The sequence below is a fragment of the Saccostrea cucullata genome, unplaced genomic scaffold, assembly GCF_032062105.1.
Source record: "Saccostrea cucullata isolate Sc308-1 unplaced genomic scaffold, CSIRO_AGI_Scuc_v1 ctg1011, whole genome shotgun sequence".
NCBI lineage: Eukaryota > Metazoa > Mollusca > Bivalvia > Ostreida > Ostreidae > Saccostrea > Saccostrea cuccullata.
The window spans coordinates 368,276-386,654 of record NW_026931569.1 but is presented as its reverse complement, the minus strand read 5'-3'; the positions used below and the strand labels follow the sequence as shown (position 1 = coordinate 386,654).

Below are 18,379 nucleotides of genomic sequence, written 5' to 3'. Positions count from 1 at the left end.
CACCACCACAAAAAAGAAAAGAAAATGGAAAGAAAATTAAGTAAATTATCTTAGGTGGAAGCTATGTCATCCAAAAGCTGTAGATGTAAAAACAAAAAAAACATGACTATATAGAACTGCTTTCCCTACCTTACAGATATAATATTTTTATAGCCAGTGAAATAAATAGAATGCATGGGCAAAGATTCTGCAAAATAAAGACCTGAAGTATTTGACTATAAATCAAAGCTGTACACGACTCGTAAATAGGCAAACACCAGATTTGATATCATTATCTACAATACATCAATACCTGTCCAGGGTATACTCATCAGATTTGTTATACCTGAGTGCTTTATTGTCATGGATATCGGCGTGGAATGGCAACCCATGTTCTTGCTGGTTATCTTGCATTTCTTTCATTTTTAGGTCACCTGAATAAACTCAGGTGACCTATTGCTATCTGTTTTCATCTGTCATCGTGCGTTGTGCGTTAACATTTGAACATTTTCAGCTTCTTCTCTGCAACCACTGAACCAATTTCAACCAAATTTGGCATAAAGCATTTATGGGTGAAGGGGAACAAAAATTGTGATTTTCATGATCCCTGCCCCCCTGGGTCTTGTGAGGTGGGGCCAAAACCACTAAAATTAGTGCAATCTTTAAAAATCTTCTTTACTCCTGGACATCAAGCAGTCAAACTGTTTGCATGATTGTAATCAACAATGAGTCTTCTACTAAAATTGTGAAATTCATGGCCCTGGGGTCAGGGGTTTTAGTGCTAGGGCGGGGCTAAATAAGTAGGTAGTGAAAATGCATTATTTCTTTGAAAATCTTCTTCTCTGCTCCTGAGTATTAAATAAACCATAGTACATAGTTATGATGAGCAAGAGTGCCTTTACCAAAATTATGAATTTTATGGCCCCAGGGTCAGGGGTTCTGGTGTTAGGGCGGAGCTCTATTGATTATATAGTGAAAATACATGAATTCTCTGAAAATCTTCTTCTCTGCTCCTAGGTATTGAATAAACTTACTAAGTGCATAGTTATGATGAGCAAGAGTGCCTCTACCTAAATTGTGAATTTTATAGCCCCAGGGTCAGGGGTTCTGCTGTTATGGCGGGGCTCTATTTATTATATAGTGAAAATACATGAATTCTTTGAAAATCATCTTTTCTGCTCCTGGGTATAAAATAAACTAACTAAGTGCATAGTTATGATGAGCAAGAGTGCCTCTATAAAAATTATGAATTTTATGACCCCAGGGACAGGGGTTCTGGTGTTAGGGCAGGGCTCTATAGATTATATAGTGAAAATACATGAATTCTTTGAAAATCTTCTCCTCTGCTCCTAGGAAATAAATAAACTAACTAAGTGCATAGTTATGATGAGCAAGAGTGCTTCTACCAAAATAATGAATTTTATGGCCCCAGGGTCAGGGGTTCTGGTGTTAGGGTGGGACTGTATTGATTATATAGTGAAAATACATGAATTCTTTGAAAATCTTCTCCTCTGCTCCTAGGAAATAAATAAACTAAGTATATAGTTATGATGAGCAAGAATGCCTCTTCCACAATTGTGAATTTTATAGCCCCAGGGTCAGGGATTCTGGTGTTAGGGCGGGGCTCTATTGATTATATAGTGAAAATGCATTAAATCTTTGAAATTTTCTTCTCTGCTCCAGGGTATTAAGCAGATGAACTACCAATATAGTTATGATGGACAAGGGCCCATATCTTCCACAATTGTGAATTTCAAGGCCCCAGGGTCAGGGGTACCATAGAGGGGGTGGGGGGGTTGTACTTATATACTGAAAATGAATGAATGGTTTGAAATCTGCTCCTTGGTATTAATCAAATATCAAGGCCTAAGGGTCAGGGGTTCATGTATGGTAGGGGCACTACTGATTATTGCTGAATATTACTGATTAGTTGAAATGCATTTTGTGTTCCCTTACCCTGCATATGGGTATTAAGTATACAAACTAAGCAACTGCTAAGTGTATTGTTATGATGATCAATGGTGCCTCTTTCAAAATTGTGAATGCCATAGCATCTGGCTTAAAACATGAATCAAATTCAATCACTGGAAAGTTGTTGCATAATGCTCAGGTGACCTATAAGGCCCATGGGCCTCTTGTTTTGTTAACATTTTGTTGCAGTTATGTGTATCTGTGTTTGTTTGTATACTGCACTGACCTGTAAAACTATAATAATAATTAAGTTTCTTTGGTATCTTACTTTCCTGCCGTAGACGAAGTATTAACATTTTTATCATTACCAAGTACAAGTACACTGGTGTCAACTGATTACATGGAACAGTGTCCAAATTAGGGGACCTCAGATACAGGGAGAATCAGAACAAAAATGGCTGAAACATTCCTTTTATGAATTGTGTTAAACTTTAAACTGAAAAAATAATATTTTAACTTCATTATATTTTTGATTAAAAAAAAACGTTTATGAAGGGATCAAGATTTTTTTGTGGAAAATTAAAAAGGAAAATGTGTGTTTACAGATATTAATGAATGCATCACATCCAGTATTGACTGTGGACCAGAGAGGATGTGCTTCAACAAGAGAGGTGATGTCAGCTGTATAGATATTCCCTGTCCTGATAACTACACACGGGATCCACTTACAAAGTAAGTCATATAAATAACAAACGGGATCCACTTACAAAGTAAGTCATATAAACTACACACGGGATCCACTTACAAAGTAAGTCATCTATATAAACTACACACAGAATCCACTTACAAAGTAAGTCATCTTTATAAACTACACACAGAATCCACTTACAAAGTAAGTCATCTATATAAACTACACACAGAATCCACTTACAAAGTAAGTCATCTATATAAACTACACACGGGATCCACTTACAAAGTAAGTCATCTATATAAACTACATACAGAATCCACTTACAAAGTAAGTCATCTATATAAACTACACACGGGATCCACTTACAAAGTAAGTCATCTATATAAACTACATACAGAATCCACTTACAAAGTAAGTCATCTATATAAACTACACACAGAATCCACTTACAAAGTAAGTCATCTATATAAACTATACACGGGATCCACTTACAAAGTAAGTCATCTATATAAACTACACACGGGATCCACTTACAAAGTAAGTCATCTATATAAACTACATACAGAATCCACTTACAAAGTAAGTCATCTATATAAACTACACACAGAATCCACTTACAAAGTAAGTCATCTATATAAACTACACACAGAATCCACTTACAAAGTAAGTCATCTATATAAACTACACACGGGATCCACTTACAAAGTAAGTCATCTATATAAACTACATACAGAATCCACTTACAAAGTAAGTCATCTATATAAACTACACACAGAATCCACTTACAAAGTAAGTCATCTATATAAACTACACACAGAATCCACTTATAAAGTAAGTCATCTATATAAACTACACACAGAATCCACTTACAAAGTAAGTCATCTATATAAACTACACACGGAATCCACTTACAAAGTAAGTCATCTGTATAAACTACACACGGAATCCACTTACAAAGTAAGTCATCTATATAAACCACACACGGGATCCACTTACAAAGTAAGTCATCTATATAAACTACACACAGAATCCACTTACAAAGTAAGTCATCTATATAAACAACACACGGGATCCACTTACAAAGTAAGTCATCTATATAAACTACATACAGAATCCACTTACAAAGTAAGTCATCTATATAAACTACACACAGAATCCACTTACAAAGTAAGTCATCTATATAAACTACACACAGAATCCACTTACAAAGTAAGTCATCTATATATACTACACACAGAATCCACTTACAAAGTAAATCATCTATATAAACTACACACAGAATCCACTTACAAAGTAAATCATCTATATAAACTACACACAGAATCCACTTACAAAGTAAGTCATCTATATAAACTACACACGGGATCCACTTACAAAGTAAGTCATATAAACTACCTATGAGCCACTTAAAAAATAAGTCTGATTTGAACTACCGGAGGGAATCCACTTACAAAGTAATTTGTTGGAAAAATTAAATATAGTATCCATTTATAAATTAGTAAGTTATCTGAAAACTTACATTGTATAACTTATAAAGTGAGTTACTATTTAAAAATAGGTATATGTACTTTGTTCCATTTATGATGTCTTTCACTCATCAAAAATAGTAAATTCAGGACAAAATTACAAAGTTAGTTTCTCATTTTGGATAAGTATTCAACATCTTCTTTGAAGTATTAAGTTGCTAATAAATTATAAAGAAAGTTACTTAGTTGCCTAAAACAACTTCATAGAGGAGCAACTTACAAAGTAAGTCACGTGTCCTTGATAACATGGTGAACTAGCTGACTTCTGTATGAAGAGTTGTGTCCCCTGTTTTCAGATACTGCGTGTTGGAGTGCGTGGATTCTTCTCTATGTCCAGAGGGCGCTAAGTATGCTGATGTCATTGAGTTCCGAACTCTGGCTCTCCCTAGTGGAATTTTACCTCAGCAGGATTTAATTAGACTCACTGTGTTGAATCAGAATAATGTTAAAATGACTAAGAATGACTTCATCATACTGGAGAATGACCCTAAAGTGAATTTCCAGTTGAGGCTCCACGAGGGGTCAGGGATTCTGTTCACAGAGCAACCCCTAGAAGAGCTAGAGACGTATAAAATCAAAGTGAGAGCCAAATCTTATAATGCTGTAACAGGGGTCTTACAGTATCAAACTACATTTATGATTCATATATCAATTTCAGCATACCCATATTGATTATAGACTGTGTACCTGTTTGATTTTATATTAATTTTTTATAGTTGATGATTTCATTTTGATAATGAATGATAATTTTTTGTATTTTTTTTTTGGTGGGGGGGGGGTCATTAAGTGTAAATGGCATTTGTCTTTTCTACTTTATGTGTGTGTGTGCAATAAATATAGTAATAATTGATGTGTACCACTATTTTTTTTTCTTTGTGCCATTCTTTGTACATCTCCTGACATATATGTAAATAGCTTGAAAACCAATGAAACAGGTACTAACTTATACTAGGACAAATAATCATGTTACTGATTTATATATACAGATCAATTGTTATATTTTAATGATCTGTCTTGACACTTGTGTATGACGATTTCTCAATTAATTGTTTTAAACCTCATTCTAGTATGTTGAACATGTTCAGAAAATATACTGTAAACAAAAGAGTGTTAATTGACTGTTTGTTTACCCTTCAGAAAACTGAGAGAGCTCATTTTTTTTTTAAATTTAATAATGAACTTGATTTCAATTTTATTTTTAAAAGTTTTCTTTTTGCCATGTAAATAGACTTTTAAAATGTTTCAAATCAGACTTCATTTTCCATTGAATTATTATATACCTAATGTGTATCACTCAATTTTACTGTTGATTTTACGCAATTACGTGACGTTTTGATCCGACTTTCCGGATCATCAACTCGACGTGATACGACCCTTCGGATCAAGTAACTGTTTTAATAATATATATTTATCATCCAAACTAACAGTAAGAGTGAGTTTTAAGAGCTGATAATGAATGAACTGTTACCTGTGCTCTGTTTTATGGATATCAATTCCATTGTGATCATTTTAAGTTGCTGAGTACTTTGAAGGCATGTTGACTCAAAGGAATTTAAAATACAAAGTAGAGATGATCAGTTTGTGGAAGTGTCAGTAATTTGTAATAAATTCTCTCCCACATTATGTGTACATATTCTAGTTTGTTTTGAAGATGACGGAATCGGCTGAGGTTTGCCGAATGCCTGTGTGACAACTGAACTATTTTTGTGTCCTTATTTGGTTGTCATAGGACGAGAAGGAGAAAGAGACTAGGGAAAGATCTGTATAAAGAGTGCATACACCAGTACCGGGTCTGCTGCAGACTGCCTCTAGGATAAAGTCTCGGAATATTCACATTTTTACATTTTAATGACCTTACTTTTAAATTGTAATGATCTGAGTTTAGGTATCTCTGAAAGGAGTAATTTTGATTGACCCAATCTTGTGAAAATTATGTTTATGTTAGTTTTCAAACATTTTGAAATACTACATATAAGTGGAAATTTTAGCGAGACACAAATTTAGCGATTTTTCCTTAAAATTAGGTAATTTATTTTTAGCGAGATGTTACTTTAGCGATTTTAAAATGCACATTAAAGAAGCTATTACAAATAAACCATAATTAATTTTTAGCAATATTCAATTTTAGCGATCTCGGCAGTCTCGCTAATAATGCCAAAATTAAATCCTCGCTAAAAATTCTACTTATACGGTACTGACCATTTTCAAGCTGAAGCGGAATATCAAGCCGATAACAAATAGTTATCGAACTCAAGAGTCCATTTAATTAATACAATTTGGGAACAAACATGACCTGTAAAAATCTTTGTGATAAATGTTATGTACAATTAACTTTCCTTATCTATATAGCAGTATACCAATATCAACTGCATACATGTATAAAGTTCATCTTTCCCAAGTGATTTAAGTTGAGTATTTGCTCTGCTCCGATTTTGTTTCATGGATTACTTTAGAACAAACATTTGACCTATTGCTATCTGTTTTTGTCCATAGTTCTGCGTTAACATTTGAACATTTTCAGCATCTTCTCTGCAACCACTCAACCAGTTTCAACCAAAGAGCCATAGCGCATTTGATAGTCACTTTCGCCTACTCTAGTAATGATTTTTTAGCTCACCTGAGCCGAAATTTTGCTCAATGTTAGCTTTTTCCTGAAATCAAAATTTGTCCATTGTCTGTCCCTCGTTGTCGTTGTTGTCGTTGTCGTCGTAAACTTTTCACATTTTCATCAACTTCTGAATAATTTTATTGGATATGCCACTTTATTACATTGGCACATAATTTTGGGTAAAGGTGGATTCATATTGAAAATAGGTATTTAATTTTTCTTCTCAAAATTATTTTGAGATTAGTGAAAAATTAATAAATTTTTAAAAAATGACTTCATGGCGTAGTGGTATAATTGCTGGATAGGAAAAATGATCTGATGTGGAATCTTCCTCAGGTAGTGTAGATTCAAGTTTGTTCTATTTTCATGACAACTGAGTCACTCAGGTGACCAAAATGTTTTCGTCCGTCGTCGTGCGTTTTACATGTGTTAACATATATGAACATTTTCAGCTTCTTCTCTGAAACCATTGAACCAATTTCAACCAAATTTTGAAATTATCTATGGTAAGTGGAGATTCAAAAATTGTTGAATTTTGTGGTCCCTGCCCCCCTGGGGCCTAGGGTGGGGCCAAAACCACTAAAATTAATGAAATATATAAAAATCTCTTCTTTAAATCCTGGACATCAAGCAGGCAAACTGTTAATAGATGTAATGTCTATGAGTCTCACCAAAATGTGGAATCATCCCCAGGGTCAGGGGTTCTAGTGCTAGGGTGGGGCTATGTAGTTTGTGAAAATGCATTATTTCTTTGAAAATCTTCTTCTCTGCTCCTGGGGTATTAAATAAACTAACTAAGTACTTAGTTATGATAGAAATAGTGCCTCTTCCAAAATTGTGAATTTTAAATCTTCTTGTTAGGAACCATTGATGATATAGTGAAAATGCATGAATTCTTTGAAAATCTTCTCCTCTGCCCCAGGCCATTAAATAAACTAAGTAAGTACATAGTTATGATAAGTAAGAGTGCCTCTTCCAAAATTGTGAATTTTATAGCCCCAGGGTCAGGGGTTGTGGTGTTAGGGCTGGGCTCTATTGATTATATAGTGAAAATGCATTACATTCTTAAAATCTTCTTTTCAAGTACTTCAAAGCCTTATGATTAGTTATATTTTTGCTATTCAAATTGTGAATCATCCCCAGGGTCAGTGGGTTCTGGTGTTAGGGCTTTGTTCATGATATAGTGAAAATGCATTATTTCTTTGAAAATCTTCTTCTCTGCTCCTGGGTATTAAATAAACTAACTAAGTACATAGTTATTGAGCAAGGGCCTCTGTGCCTCTTTCAAAATTTTGAATTTCATGGCCCCTGTGCTAGAGGTTTTGCCATTTGGTGTAAAGGGGAGGGGGCCTCTTGTTATATATAAAATACATTAATTCTTTGAAAATCTTTTCCTTTGCTCCTGGGTATTATAATTTATATATATTTATGATATGACTGCAAAATTTAATTTCATTTAGATAATTTTGTTTATAGGTGGTCTTCATATTGAAAATAAATTAATGCTTTGAAATTTCTTTGGTATTAATCAATTATTTATGATGAAATAAAATTTGTGATAACATTTATTCAAAACTTTACAATGACTTCATGGGTAGTGGTATAATTGCTGTGCACAACTGGTTATAAATGAAGTGCATTTTCTCTTTGTTACTCTGATCTACCTCTGGGTATTAAGTAAATAGCGTAAGCATGCCAAGTTTATAATTATGATAAGCAATGGTGCCTCTTTCAAAATTGTGAATTTCATGGCCTCTGGTTTAAAACACAAATCAATTGTTGGAAAGTTGTTACACTCAGGTGACCTATAAGGCCCGTTTTCCTCTTGTTTCGTCTCTGTCTTTTCCTGTGTTAACATTTGAACATTTTTTACATGTATTCTGTAAACATATAACCAATTTAACCAAATTTTGTATACAGCATTATGGGAGAGAGGGGAACAAAAATTTTGAATTTTGTGGTCCCTGCCCCCCTGGGGCCTGAGGGGCGGGGCCAAAACCACTAAAATTAATGAAATCTTTAAAAATCTTCTTCTTTACTCCTGGACATCAAGCAGGCAAACTGTTAGCATAGATGTAATGTCTATTGAGTCCTCTACCAAAATTGTGAAATTCATGGCCCCAGGGTCAAAGGGGTTCTAGTGCTAGGGTGGGGCTATGTAGATAAAATAGTGAAAATGCATTATTTCTTTGAAAATCTTCTTCTCTGCTCCTGGGTATTAAATAAACTAACTAAGTACTTAGTTATGATGAGCAAGAGTGCCTCTTCCAAAATTGTGAATTTTATGGCCCCAGGATCAGGGGGTTCTGGTGTTAGGACGGGGCCCTATTGATGATATAGTGAAAATGCAATAATTCTTTGAAAATCTTCTCCTCTGCCCCAGGCCATTAAATAAACTAAGTAAGTACATAGTTATGATAAGTAAGAGTTTTCTTCCAAAATTGTGAATTTTAAAGCCCCAGGGTCAGGGGTTGTGGTGTTAGGGCTGGGCTCTATTGATTATATAGTGAAAATGCATTAATTCTTTGAAAATCTTCTCCTCTGCCCCTGGGTATTAAATAAACTTACTAAGTACGTAGTTATGCTTAGTAAGAGTGCCTCTTCCCAAATTGTGAATTTTATGGCCCCAGGGTCAGGGGTTCTGGTGTTAGGGCGGGGCTCTATTGATGATATAGTGAAAATGCATTATTTCTTCAAAAATCTTCTCCCCTGGGTATTAAATAAACTAACTAAGTACATAGTTATGATGAGCAAGAGTGCCTCTTTCAAAATTTTGAATTTCATGGCCCCTGTATTAGAGGTTTTGCCATTTGGTGTAAAGGGGAGGGGGTCTTTTGATTATATAGTAAAATACATTAATTCTTTGAAAATCTTTTCCTTTGCTCCTGGGTATTATGCTAATGATCCAAGTATATATATTTATGATGAAGAAAGGTGCATCTAGCAAAATGGTTAATTTCATGCCCCCTGGGTCAGAACAATTTATTGGGGGGTTTTTATCTGAAAATAAATTAATGCTTTGAAATCTGCTCTTTAATGTTAATCATACCATTTATGATGAAATAAAATTTGTGATAACATTTCCAAAACTTTGAAATATGTTGCTCCAGGGTCAGTGGTTCCTTTGGGGTGCACAACTGGTTATAAAGTGGAAGTGCATTTTCTTTTTGTTACTCTGATCTACCTCTGGGTATTAAATAAATAGCATAAGCATGCCAAGTTTATAATTATGATAAGCAATGGTGCCTCTTTCAAAATTGTGAATTTCATGGCCTCTGGTTTAAAACACAAATCAATTGTTGGAAAGTTGTTACATGATACTCAGGTGACCTATAAGGCCCGTTGGCCTCTTGTTTCTATCTCTGTGCATTTTCCTCTGTTTTCTTTTATCATTTTTTACATGTATAAATAATGTAAGAGATATATAATATAACATTCAGGTGCGAAGTGCAGGAATTGAATTTCAGAGGGCGCCAAAAATAGTTTTAGGGGGTTTGGGGCCCCTTGAGGCCCCCAGTGGGTCCAGGGCAAAGCGGTGGGGGCCATTAAAATTGAAAAGCCCCTGGAAGCTCCTGGGTTCTAGAGTTTTGTAGGGTAAAAAAGAGGTCTGCTATGTAGACATATTTACATTTTCTAGGCAAAACTGATTTACGCTAACTTTGATAATTTTAGAGGTGGGGGCGTTTTAGGCCCCCATTCAATCCGCCACTGACATTACACCTTGAAAGTATCTCGGGAAAAACAGTATAAACTATTTTAATGTCCCAAAGTCAAAGCTGCTAGCTTGTTTTATTTTTAAAATCTTCTAAAAATCTTGTTTAGAATAAGATTATTGAATAAGTAAAATGATTATCATGTAACAAACTTGCAACTATGAAAATATAACACTGGTCCACATATGATTACATATATGTAGTTTGATTTTGAATTTAAAAGGTACATTTATCTATAAATAAAAACAGGTGATTTCCTTTTAAATATTTGAGTCGGCCATGTTGGTAAGGCAGCTATGGCTCTTTGGCATAAATCATCTATGGGCGAAGGGGAACAAAATTGTGAATTTCATGGTCCTTGCCCCCTGGGACCTGAGGGGTGGGGCCAAACCACTAAAATTAATGCAATTTTTATGGCCCGCCATGAATATGGCCGGGGCATATAGTGTTTGTCATGTCCGTCTTCTGTCCTTCCGTCACACTTTGTGTTTAGCTGTTCAAAGCTTAGTTTCAAAGAAACTATCCAAGATATTTTCATCAAACTTCATATGCTGTTAGATATTGATGAGAGCTTTGCAACTGCATCAAAATTTTTTGACTTTGACCACACTTTTCTTAAATTAGTGTTTAGCTCAGTTTTAAACATACCATTTAAGATGGTGTTATCAAACTTCACATGTTGATACATACTGATGAGAGCTATTCAATTGCTTCACCATTTTGACCTTGACTTTTCCTTTGACCTTGACCTCACTTATCTTTAATTAGTGTTTAGCTCAATTTTAAATATACCATTCTAGATATTTTTATCAAACTTCATAACTTCACATGTTGATACATATTGATGAGAGATATGCAACTGCATCAACATTTTTGACATTTACTTTGACCTTGACCTCACTTATCTTTAATTAGTGTTTAGCTCAGTTTTAAAGATAACATTCAAAATATTTTTATCAAACTTCATATGCTGTTACATACTGATGAGAGCAATTCAACTGCATCAACATTTTTGACCTTGACCTTTCCTTGACCTTTTGATCTCACTTTTCCTAAATCAATGTCAAACTTCATATGCTGATACATACTGACGTAAGTAATTCAACTGCATCAGCATTTTTTTACTTTGACCTTTTATTTGACCTTAACCTCACTTTTATCAAATTGTGTTTAAAGTCAGTATAAATGAAAAAAATAATTCTAGATATTTTTATCAAACTTCATATGTTGATACATACTGATGAGAGATATGCAATTGCATCAAGGTTTTTTGACCTTGACTTTCCTTTGACCTTTACCTCACTTTTCTTAAATGAGTTTTTAACTTCATATGCTGATACATACTGAGGTAAGCAATTAAACTGTATTAACATTTTTGACGTTGAACTTTTATTTGACCATGACCTCACTTTATCAAATTGTTTTTATCTCAGTATAATTTAATTTTACTTGTAACAAGCCATTTGATTGGATAAATGATTTTATCCATTCTGTATAACATAACTTGCCTACGTCACAATGAGTTACGTCAAAAAAACATATTACTCCGCTTGACGTTACTTTTAAAATTTAATCAATTTGAAGCCTTATAATGGGTAAAAATATATCATTGTCTGCACTGAAATTAAATTATAAGGAATGAAGGTTATTTCAACTTATATTATACGATATAACAAAACTTGAGACAGTTTACGCTTTTTTATAAACCGCTTCGCGGTTTATAAAGCGTAAACTGCCCCAAGTTATGTTATATCAAGTATTGTTATACCCTTATAAATAGTTTTCTATATATTTATTTTTAATAAAAAGTCCAACAAAAGAAATGTTTATAATATCGGTTTAACAATTTCACTGTTGACTGGCCTGCCGGTCCAACATAAGAATTGTTAGACCGCAACGTCACTGCTACGTCACAAGTAATTACGTGTAATCGTCGTTCAATTTTGGCGACACGGGAATAACCGAAGTTAAGAGCTGCAAGAGTTGTTGCTACCAGCAAGGTAAGGAAGAAGGGAAGAGTATGTTTTGTGATATCAAATAATTTTTGTGATATAATAAAAATATAATTAATTTTGTTCTTTTTCAGCTATTGTTTTATATTTACTGATTAAGCCATAATTTTTCATATAAAATAATTGATAATATAGTGCGTATTGCTTAAGCACTGAAGGGTATAACAAAACCGTTATAGACTGGGATTGGGGCAACATATGATTTGTTGGACCTGAAGGTGAAAATGTTGCCCTTGGCCTTTGGCCTCGGGCAACATTTTCACCTTCAGGTCCAACAAATCATATGTTGCCCTCATACCCAGTCAATAACTGTATAATATAAGTTGAAATAACCTTCATTCCTTAATTTAAAGAAACCATTTATAATATTTTTTTCAACTTCATATGCTGAAACATACTGATGAGAGCTTTTCAACTGCATCAACAGTTTTTGACCTTGGCATTTCCGTTGACCTTGACCTCATTTTAATGAAATTTTTGTCAAACTTCATATGCTGATACATACTGATGTAAGCAATTCAACTGCATCCCTATTAAAGATACTCTGATCAAATTTCATACACTTATACAAATTTTCATGTTGCATTACTTATATACCCTCGGCGGGGCATTCATGTCCTATGGACATATTTCTAGTTAAAAATCTTCTTTACTTCTGGACATCAAGCAATCAAACTGTGAAAACGATATATTATGTCAATGAAAACGACTTATCACGATATGATAATAAGTTGTTTTACATGATATGCTGTTTTCAAATGATTTGTCGTTTCCACATGATAATATGTTTTCACATTATAATATGTCATTTTCACATGATCATATGTCTCTTTAACACGACTATATGTCATATTCACATGTTTATGTGTGGTTTTCACATGATAATATGTTGCTTTCACATGATAATATCTTGTTTTCACGACATACATGTAGCATGTTGTTTACACGAGATAGTTTTCGTTTTCGCGAGAAAAATTTTTCCTTGTATTTAAAAAAAGAATTATATACGTGTCCTAACTAGCTGCATCGCCGTACAAGTCAAAACAAAACAAAGCAGTTAAATGTACTGTATTCGGGGGAAAAAAATTCACACGTTACTGGAACATAATACATATTTACGGAAGCCCATTTAGGACCTATCAAAAAATATTTTTGAATTCGTTATAACGATTTTTTAGAATTTGTTATAACGAATTAAATTTGTTATAACAGATTTATTGAATTCGTTATAACGAATCTAATTTATTTTAACAGATTTATTAAATTCGTAATAACGAATTTAATTTGTTATAACAGATTCATTGAATTCGTTATTACGAATTTAATCTGTTATTACAGATTTGTTGAATTCGTTATAACGAATTTAATCTGTTATTACAGATTTGTTGAATTCGTTATAACGAATTTAATCTGTTATTACAGATTTGTTGAATTCGTTATAACCAAATTCGTTGAATTAGTTATAACGAATTCAACAAATCTGTAATAACAGATTAAATTCGTTATAACGAATTCAATGAATCTGTAATAACAAATTAAATTCGTTATAACGAATTCTAAAAGGCTGTTAAAACAAATTAAATTCGTTATAACGAATTCTAAAAATTTGTTATAACAAATTAAATTCGTTATAACGAATTCTAAAAATCGTTATAACGAATTCAAAAATATTTTTGATAGGTCCTAAATGGGCTTCCGTACACATATGTAGAACATAGTCGAATAATTTAGTTACTGTCTGTGCTAACGTGTCCGGTCCATATCTTTCTTACGGAGGAACATTAGAATCTACTACTCCACACAAAGATTGTCCATGACCTAAGGATGTGTCATGACGTTGACCCAAGGTCATTTGGGGAAGTTCAAGGTCACTGGAAGAAAAATTTCATAATTTGTGTCCGGTCCATATCTTTCTTATGGATAAACTTGGTAGGTTCTAATTTCACACAAAGATTCCTCCTGACCTAAGGATATGTCATAACCTTGGGTCAAGGTCATTTTGGGAAGTTCAAGGTCACTGGAAGAAAAATTTCATAATTCTTGTCTGGTCCATATCTTTCTTATGGATAAACTTGGTAAGTTCTCATTTCACACAAAGATTGCTCATGACCTAAGGATGTGTCATGACCTTGGGTCAAGGTTATTTGGGGAAGTTCAAGGTAACAGGAAGAAAAATTTTATAATTTGCGTCCGGTCCATATATTTCTTTATTATGGAAAAACTTGAATCTACTACTTCACACAAACATTGCTTATGACCTGAAGTTGTGTTATGACTTTGAACCAAGGTCATTTATGCAAGTTCAAGGTCACTGACAGAAAAAGTTCATAATTCGTGTCTGGTCCGTATATTTAGTCTATTTTTTTTTATTAGGCTGCGCTTTCGTTTCATTTATATAAAATATAATGAGCAATTACATTTGCACTAAATATGTTTTAGCATTTCTCTCATTTTCTTAGATCCATAAAATATTCATGATTTAGCACTTCTGAAAAACCCAGCAGGGGGGTATTTTGTCCCGTTTGGACAGTTCTAGATTTATTATGAATCACAGAATACTGTGCTGCGATACAAATAAACTTACTAGAACAACCTTCAAAAGGTCTAATTAACTTAGATTTTATGTTTCATTCTTTATCAGTAATTAAGATGGATCGTTGTTAATTTATCATAATCAGTTTAAGTATATCCTGTTTCCCTGGTAGAGAGATCCCTCCAAAGACTTGAATTTAATATCAAATGGCCCTTCTAATCGGTAAAACTCGCGTGACCATGTTATAAAGTACTGCATATTTTTTTGCATATATTATATTTTATTTACATCTGGAAAAAATATTATTTATAAAATCAAAATATAGATTAAAGAACAAACAAAAATGTCTACTAAAAATTGATAAATTTATTCTTGATACTGTTACAGAAACGATAACCACATCGATCGGTTATTAACATGAATTATCTGAGCTGCTTTAAAAAGAGGAGGGGATGATGGCATTTGAGTGTACTAATATCTGAAAACTTGATTTATTCTGAACTATTACAAATATATTTGGAAATTGTTTTTCCGATCCCAATTGCTAGTATTCTGTTTCAAAATCTTTGTGAAAAGCTTAAACATGTGACATTTTGATAACAAACACTTCTTTCACCAGTAATCTTACTGGACAGAGCTTTAATACCAAAACTTGGTAAAATCTGAACTGCAAATCTTCTAATGTTGTCGAGAGAATAGAATGTAATCTGTGTGGACTTGTTTATGTTGGTGATACCAAGGGATCACTTATTAACAGAATATCAGGTCATCGATTTCTAATAAATCATGAGGGTCAGCAGCTTTTATACAAACATTTTACTTTACCTGACCATTCTATTTTGTCAATGAAAGTTGGAATTCTCGAAATGATTTATCACCACAAAACAGTCCATCACTGAGTACACCTTTCCGTAGACAACGAAAAGAATTTTGGATTAGAAAACTAAGGACAGCTTTTCCCTATGTCATGTAAATGATAATTCTAAAAGGTCCTAAATACTGGGAACCCCGATCCTTCAACTGGCGTCGGAATTTCATAAATATTATGGATTCTGTTGAAGATTACGCCAGACGATGGGCCAGATATGAAAAAGAAGACGTTGAAACTTTGTCAGAATGGATTAAATGTATCAGATCCATGTTATAAGCACGTATTAAAAGATTGAGCGGCAATATGAAAACCATCTATCCTTCTGTATTCAATAATCCAGAAGTGAAAAAAGAATTGGATAGATTACGTTATCAGTACGTACTGATCCCTGCTAACAAAGCAGGTAACAACATTGTCTTCGTTTGTAAGACTCATTATATAAATTGCATTTTAGAAGAACTTGGATTAAATCCATCCTTTACTCATAGTTCCCTTTCTAAGGAAGAAATTCTTCAAAATCATGTGTCAGTTTTGAATATTTTAATATTTCAAGGAACCAAAATGAATTTGAACTACCATATATATATTGGATTCCAAAACTTTATAAGAATTTTTGCAAACAAAGATACATAACAGGTTCCAGTAAATGTTCAACCCAAGTCTCTTTTTTACTTCTCACTAAGATATTAACAGTAGTGAAGGAGAAATTTCAAGAGTACTGTGCAACAATATATTCAAGAAGTGGTGTAAATCAGATGTGGATACTTAAAAATTCCAAGGAACTTTTGGACAATTTGAAATCACAAGATTACACCAAAATCAAAAGCTTAAAAACTTACCACTTTTCAACTTTATACACTACCATTCCCTATGATAAATTAAAGTCCAGGCTTTTTCGATAACATTGACAGCTGCTTTTTCAATAAAAATGGAACTCGTAAATTTTCTTACCTTGTCATTGGTCATTTTCAAAATTATTTAGTTAAAAAAACATTCTGATTGTACACACAAAAGCTCTGAAGTTGACGTCAAAAAGATGCTTGAGTTTCTTATTGACAATATCTTTGTCGTTTTTTGGAGACCAGGTTTTCCAACAATCTAATGGAATTCCCATGGATACCAATATGCGCCCCGTGATTAACAGACTTTTTTTGTATTCATATGAAGCAGAATTTATGCAAAATCTTATACGTGAAAAGAAGAAAACACTTGCTGTAGCTTTCAACTCGACATTTAGATATATCGACGACATAGTACATACGAGTACTCTGAATTTGATATTTAAAAGATGCTTGAGTTTCTGATTGATAGTATCTATGTTGTTTTTGTAGACCAGCTTTTCAACAGTCTATTGGAATACTCCATTTGCGCACTATTTTTGTATTCATGTGATGCAGATTTTGTCCATAATCATATACTTGAAAAGAAGATTTCCATTTTTATGTCGATACAATATATCCCTGTGAGCTTGAAATTAAAGATTTACAGTCTGACACATTCTGATCGTACACACAAGTACTCTGAAATTCATACATAAAGATGCTTGAGTTTCTGATTGACAATAGCTATGCGATTTTTGGAGACCAGGTCTTCCAACATTCTGTTGGAATTCCCTTGGGTACCAATTGCACCCCACTATTAGCAGACCTATTTTTTTTGTATTCATGTGAAGCAGAATTTACATGGAAAGAAAAAAAACACCTGCTATGGTCTTCAACTCTTCATTTAGATATATATCGACGAGTATTGTCAATTATCAATCGTTATTTCCATTTTTATGTCGATACAATTTATCCCGGTAAGCTTGAAATAAAAATACCACATAGTCTGGTACATCTGTTTTAAATTTAGACCTTTATCTAGACAAAGTCGTTAATGGTTACCTAACGACAAATCTTTATGATAAACGTGATGGCTTTAACTTTTCAATCGTCAACTTCCCTTACATGTGCAGCAATATACCTTTGTCACCTTTATATGGAGATTATATCTCTCAGTTGATTCTAAACCGAAGAGCATGTTCCACATATGAACAATTTCTATAACGAGGTAAGTTATTGAAAAAAAAAGTTGATGAAGCAAGAATTTCAGAAGTCTCGTTTAAAGTCATTAATTCGCAAGTTCTATGATCGATACAATGACCTCGTCAGTAAATACTATTTATCATGAAGTCAAATGCTGACTGACTTTTTCATACTAATTGTTAGGCCATTATTTACACACTGATTTGTTCACGGATTTTTTTTTTTTCGTTATTTTCCTATCATGACAGGTGATGCTCACTCCTCCATGGCAGCTGATCCAACCTCCGATGTTTTGGAGGTCCATGTTTGCTCCGCTCCTATTCTTTTTGTAATGCTTAATGGACTTATGAACTCAAATCCTGTTCGTTATCTCCACACATTTCATAAAGATGTAGTAAAAGAACACAGGGGCAGGGCGCTTTTTACCTTTTTAAATAAATAAATGGTTCCACATACTTTAATAATAATGATTATTATAAAATATAAATTGTATAATTTTTTTAATTCGATG

At 33.4% G+C, this 18,379-nt stretch overlaps 1 protein-coding gene across 2 annotated transcripts in view; it reads left to right on the top strand.

The window, feature by feature from the left end:
* LOC134233010 (hemicentin-1-like) overlaps positions 1-5,730 on the top strand; it is a 59,373-nt gene extending 53,643 nt beyond the window's left edge. For both annotated transcript variants that reach the window (XM_062715004.1, XM_062715005.1), the window contains 2 exons: positions 2,496-2,622; positions 4,404-5,730. In XM_062715004.1, the coding sequence (XP_062570988.1) occupies positions 2,496-2,622; positions 4,404-4,779 (503 nt within the window). In that variant the 3' untranslated portion in view covers positions 4,780-5,730. The remainder of the gene's footprint in view (positions 1-2,495; positions 2,623-4,403) is intronic.
* The last annotated feature ends 12,649 nt before the right edge of the window (positions 5,731-18,379 follow it).